Raw genomic sequence first — 6361 nt, forward strand, 5'->3', positions numbered from 1 at the left:
TTAAACGTGTTAAATGTGTTAAAAATGTGTCAAACGTGTCAAAAACGTAAAAAACATGTGAAACGTGTCAACGTGTTAAAAACGTTTTAAACGTGTTAAAAACGTTTTAAACGTGTTAAAAACATGAAAACGTGTTAAACGTTCCAAACATGTGAAAAACGTGTTAAACATGCCAAAACGTGAAAAAAGTGTTAAACATGTCAAAAATGTGGTAAACGTGTCAAAAACGTAAAAAAAATGTTAAATGTGTTAAAAACGTGAAAACATGTTAAACGTGTTAAAAACGTAAAAAAATGTGTTAAATGTGTCAAAAACGTGAAAACGTGTTAAACGTGTCAAAAACGTGTTAAACATGTGAAAAACTTGTCAAACGTGCCAAAACGTGTTAAACGTGTCAAAAATGTGGTAAACGTGTCAAAAACGTAAAAAAATGTGTTAAATATGTCAAAAACGTGAAAACGTATTAAACGTGTCAAAAACGTGTTAAATATGTGAAAAACTTGTTAAACGTGCCAAAACGTGAAAAACGTGTAAAATGTGTCAAAAAATAGTGGTAAACGTGTCAAAAACGTTAAAAAAAACGTGTTAAATGTGTCAAAAACGTGAAAACGCGTTAAACATGTAAAAAACGTAACAAAACGTGTTAATGTGTCAAAAACGTGAAAATGTGTTAAACGCGTCAAAAACGTGTTAAACATGTGAAAAACTTGTTAAACGTGCCAAAACGTGCAAAATGTGTAAAAACATAAAAAAAACGTGTCAAACGTGTCAAAAACGTGTTAAACGTGTTAAAAACGTGAAAATCATGTTAAACGTGTCAAAAACGTGTTAAACGTGTCAAAGACGTGAAAAACGTGTTAAATGTGTCAAAAACGTGTTAAACATGTCAAGGACATGAAAAACGTGTTAAATGTGTCAAAACGTGTTAAATGTGACAAAAACGTGTTAAACGTGTTAAATGTGACAAAAACGTGTTAAACGTGTTAGACGTGTCAAGAACGTGAAAAATGTGTTAAATGTGTCAAAAACGTGTTAAATGTGCCAAAAACGTATTAAACGTGCCAAAAACGTGTTAAACGTGCCAAAATATGAAAATATGTTAAACGTGTTAAAAACGTGTTTAATGTGTGAAAAACGTGTTAAACATGTCAAAAACATGAAAAACTTGTTAATTTAGAATTACAATTCCGACCTAAAAAGATAGGAATTGAGAACTATCAAATTACACTATATTGAATTCCATTGGAATTCTAATTCCAATTCAAATTCTTAATATTAAAGTGTCTAACAAACATAAGAATTGAAATTGTACCCTCCAATTCCAATTCCAATGCCAATTCCAGGGCTATCAAACACACCCTTATAATTTTCTTTTGTAGATTTTTGTTTTTGCACTTTCTTATCCACTCACTTATTTTTACTCATAAATCTGACTCATTTATTAGAGTCAGCTTGGTGTTAATATGCAGTCACATTTATTTTTTCAATTCAATTTGTAAATAAATTTGTAATTTAACTTTATTGCTATTTGATATTTTTTTTAATTTAAAATAAAAAGATACAATATTAATTATATCGGATTGAATTTAAGATGAGACATGTCAATTGGGTCAATCGGGTCGAAATCAGGTCTATTATATATAAACAGATGAGATTCATGATTTGACACGAATTATTAAACATGTCAGATTCGGGAATATCAATCAGCCCATAAGAGCATCTCCAGCACATGACCTGTGCCCGCAGACAGCGTGAAAAAGGGCAGGTCATTAATTTTTTTTTCATTTTTTGCATTGTAGATAAAAACAAAAAGAGGGCAGTGCCCTCTATGCTGGTCATGCCCTCTTCTGACTTTTTCATAATTATATAATATAATATATTATATGATATAGGAATATTAGTTATATATTTAATTATAATATTTTTTCCTATTATTTTTAAGTAACATTATAATAATGTTAAATAAATATATATTCTAAATTTTTATTATAAGATAGGAATATTAATTATATATTAAATTATAATAATATTAATTATATATTTAATTATAAAAATATTATAATATATTTTAAATTATAAAAATATATATTTTAAGGGTGAAATTTTCAAATTCTCCTATAATATATATAATACAGGAATATTATTACTTATATATTTAATTAATAAATATATATTTTAAATAAATTAATATATTTTTTATTAATTATATTAACACGTGAGTTTAAAATCTCAAATTTTCCTATAATATAGGAATATTCCTATATTATAAATTAGTTATTTATTTAAAATAATATAAATAAAATTTATTATTTAGATAAGAGGGCGGGCGGAAGCATTGGAATGTTTTGGCCAAGTACAATGTGTGCCTGCTTTCTGCTGATGTGAAATATTAATTTCACAAAATAAGAGGGCCAATGTGTGCCCGCTTTCTGCTGATGTGAAATATTAATTTCACAAAATAAGAGGGCCAATGTGTGCCCGCTTTCTGCTGATGTGAAACACCAACTAGATCTCGACCTGAATTGCTATCCCTAAACTAGAACTTATAAATAAATAAAAATTATAAGAATCATATATATATTATAAAAAAATAAAATTATTATATATTTTATTCTAATAACATAAATTATAATGTGAGTTATTTAAAAAAATCTTGAAAATTATTAAAAAAAAAATGAGTTAAAATAATATTATTATATTTTATTTAATTTGAAGACATGTTATTAATTAAAACAACACCCACCAAAGTCATTATGAGACTACAAGATTTCGGATATATATATATATATATATATATATATATATATATATATATATATATATATATATATATATATATATCACAATGAAAAGGTCATAGCCACATTTACACTAGTTTTTAGTATTTTTATATTTTTAGTATGAATCAAACTCACAAGAGTCTACCTTAATACGATAAGTGTTCAATTCAGTTCAATCAAGATCATTCCAATTTCTAAAGGCTTCAGTTATATGGGCCCATATGTTTTTAATTGTAACAATTTTGGGCTGACTTAATTTAAACTACAGGGCTTAGAAATGCTCTGCACAATTCAACCCAAAATTCAAAAAAGGTGAAATAAGAAAACAACAATTCCATTAAAATTGAGTTTCTTTTCCAATGATCCAGATTTTTTTTGAGTTTTTGTCCTCGGAGACATCTACCTTCGTGTGAACTTTATTTAGACCTACAGTAAATAATGTGAGGTTTTTAATAGGTTTTACATAACAACATGAGAGAAAGAGGAGAACAAAAACATATTAAGTGATTTGAGATAACAGCCGAAGAAGATTAATGTTCGTCGGAGTTTACACCATTTGATCGACTTCAAACGTTGAAAATTTGTTGGTTATTTCTGGAGTTACGCTATGAACGATGAAGTTATGTTCTCCGAAACTTCTAAGTTAATCCAAGAGAAGCCAGAATTGCAAAATTGATAAGGTTTGCTGACCTTGCTCTTTCTGTCTTTGTTGTTATTTGTCAAGATTGTTGTGTGATCTTAATACAATTGATTAGACTCTAGTTTGATTATATCTATAGTGAACTCTTACTTGTAATATTGTTGATGATAGTAAATTGTTAAGTGACATATTCAGATCCCGTGATTTTTTACTCTTGATTGCAAGAGGGGTTTTCCACGCTAAAACTTGTATTGTCGATTCAATTTCATTCTGTTTTGCTCCTCTCTTATACTCAATTAATTTAGAAATTGTTATATGTTTTTGAAGAATACATTTTCCCATCAAATTTGTGTTCTATTTGTGAACAAAAGAGTCCATGTCTCGGTTTGTAACACCATAATTTCATGTCTAATAGTTTTATGCCTTAAAATATCTCATTGTTGAGCTACAACTAGGAAGGAATAATAAAATTGTTCTTGCACCCTCAATAAAAATATAAAATAGAATGAGTTAAAACATTTACGCAATTTCAGCCTTTTCCAGTTAAGTGTATCAACGGTGATTCTCTTTACATTTATTCGATATTATATACATATTTGACCGACCCTAGAGATGTTTAGGTCTCGATCATCCGTTTTAGGTCTTGTTTCTAGTCGACGCTCTAATTTATCCAAAGCTTCTTGCATCCACACATGTTGGCACGCTTGTCTTGCTTCGGAGATGCTCATCTACACATAATTCAAAAAACCCATATTCTAAGACTTCTTTTAGATGGGTAACAACATATATTTTTTTTAAATGAATTTGCGAGTTTAGTTAAGTCTATAACATATTTTTTGAAGAGAAAAAATAAATGAGAGCTTAAATGTGAAAGAAAAGAACTTATAATAATTTGAAATAATTGGGGATTTATTTATACATATATAAAAGTGTTATTTATTGGGAATGAATTTACCCAAATTCTTTGTCGAAATTCAATTTCTGGCCACAAGTCTAGTTGTTGCTTCACTAGTAAAGGAAACATGTAACCTTCATAATCTGTCTCATGCCTTTTACTCTTGAATGTCCATTTCCCCAATTTTCTCTGCAACCATTCAAATAAATTGTTCTTAACCCACAAACCCAATTCGAATAAAAAACATTCAATCCGTCGGACATATGATTTTGATGAAATAAAATTCGAGAAAAAGATGTATTTAGAGTCGAATATTCAAACAATTATCGAACCTGAACAATGCCGGTTACGCCGGCTTCTTCAAATGACTCTCTCTCGGCCGCATCTTTGATTGATTCATCGGCTTCCCAACCACCCTACAAATCAATTCCCCAAACCCAATTCAAAATTTTCAAATAAAACCAATCTACAAATTATATCTAATTAGATTCAATTATATATATATACCTTTGGAAATAACATTCCTTTACCCTGTCTTTGAGAACTTATAACAAGAACTTCAACTTGATCATCACCCGTTTTATATCTGTAAGGTATACACCTGCAAATCATAACAACAACAAATGTCAATAACAACAACAACAACAATTGATCAATCAAATCAAACAAGACTTTAAGAAAAGAGAGAAAACTAACCCGACAACAAGGCGGCGACCTTGTTTGTTGTAACGTTGTAAATGTCTGCCGGAGCGAGAAACCATAACAACCATGTTTTTAAAGATTGAAGCTTTGATAACACAAATGGGGGGGGGGGGGGGGGGGGGGTTTTCTGGTGATGAATTTAGAATCAAATTGAGGGTTTTTGAAGTAATAGATCTTGAAGAAGATAAAAATGGAATCTTTTAAATATTTAAGTTGATAATCTTCTTTAATTATATAGAAGGGGTAACCGTCCAATAGTGATTGGGAAGGGGTGACGAGGGTTGAATACCAAAGCGTGTGGCGTGTAAATGACTCATCACTTGTCACGTGTCAGTTTTTTATTACTTCCGTTTCAGAATATGATCATTTATTAATTACACACCTATTTTGAGATTGATTGTTAAATGAATCAAAATAATTTTTATAAAATTAATTATTATGCTAAACCTCATATTTGAGCAGTATTTATTTTTAGTTTGATGAATCTATAACAAAGTTAATATTATCTTATTCTTATACTCTCGATTTTAACTTGGACATTCTTAAATAGAATCAAATCCGAGATTAGTTAAAACATTATTGAATTCGAAAATTTCCACCAAGAATTACTCATAGTTGGGCTAGATCAGTTTCATTTGATAACTGAAAATTGATTATGTGATATGTACTTTTGATAAATAAATATGTTTTATATGAAATAAAATTTTGTTAATAATAAGATAATAAAGTTATTTAAAAAACAATAATCTCACATAAGACAAGCTCTTTTATATCCATACAACATGAAGCACAATGGTCCAAATGATGTTATTTATTATAAAAGAAAAAAAAATTATAATTGATTATATGCCACAACATCAATGTGTTATATTTAATATTTATAGAATAATTTATTCATTATACTAAAATAATAAAAGGGTGTGCAGTATTCACATGATCATGCATTAAACATTATGAGACAACTAAACACCATGTGTTATTATTATTAAATTGAGTTGTTCTTTCATCCAAATGATGTATTTAAAATTCTTTAAAATTGTCATTTTTATTTAAAACTAGCATGTATCCCGTGCATTTGCACGAGTAATAATATAAAAAATCGAGAAAAAATATTACGGTAAAAATGTTTATGGGCGGGTCAACCCATAATCCGATCCAAATATCCATTTACTTTCATATATATATATATATATATATATCCAAATTAACCACAACTTTTGACCCAGAAATCCGAACACTTTAAAAATTAAACATCATTATATATATAGATATCTAATTATATATATAGATATCTATGTTATCGTCCAAATTTTGACTCATACTCAATAAAAATAATTTTATTTA

The 6361-nt window shown here is 28.3% G+C and overlaps 1 protein-coding gene across 1 annotated transcript; it reads right to left on the minus strand.

Annotated features, from left to right (window-relative positions):
• Window positions 1–3890: 3890 nt before the first annotated feature.
• LOC124922519 (nudix hydrolase 21, chloroplastic-like) lies at window positions 3891–5120 on the minus strand. The gene is made up of 5 exons (XM_047463251.1): window positions 5012–5120; window positions 4823–4916; window positions 4648–4731; window positions 4376–4504; window positions 3891–4148 (listed from the first exon to the last, which is right to left on the minus strand). The coding sequence occupies exons 1-5, from the start codon at window positions 5083–5085 to the stop codon at window positions 4005–4007; spliced, it is 525 nt and encodes a 174-aa protein (XP_047319207.1). The 5' UTR covers window positions 5086–5120; the 3' UTR covers window positions 3891–4004.
• Between the last annotated feature and the right edge of the window lie 1241 nt (window positions 5121–6361).

This window comes from Impatiens glandulifera, chromosome 1 (assembly GCF_907164915.1).
Source record: "Impatiens glandulifera chromosome 1, dImpGla2.1, whole genome shotgun sequence".
Classification (NCBI taxonomy): Eukaryota; Viridiplantae; Streptophyta; class Magnoliopsida; order Ericales; family Balsaminaceae; genus Impatiens; species Impatiens glandulifera.

Bases quoted from the DNA above. Each gene is read 5' to 3' on its own strand.
- LOC124922519 (XM_047463251.1), bottom strand. From the start codon at position 5,085: ATGGTTGTTATGGTTTCTCGCTCCGGCAGACATTTACAACGTTACAAC. The intron at 4,917-5,011 runs GTTAGTTTTCTC...TATGATTTGCAG, and splicing joins GGTCGCCGCCTTGTTGTCGG to GTGTATACCTTACAGATATA. The intron at 4,732-4,822 runs GTATATATATAT...ATTGATTTGTAG, and splicing joins AAGGAATGTTATTTCCAAAG to GGTGGTTGGGAAGCCGATGA.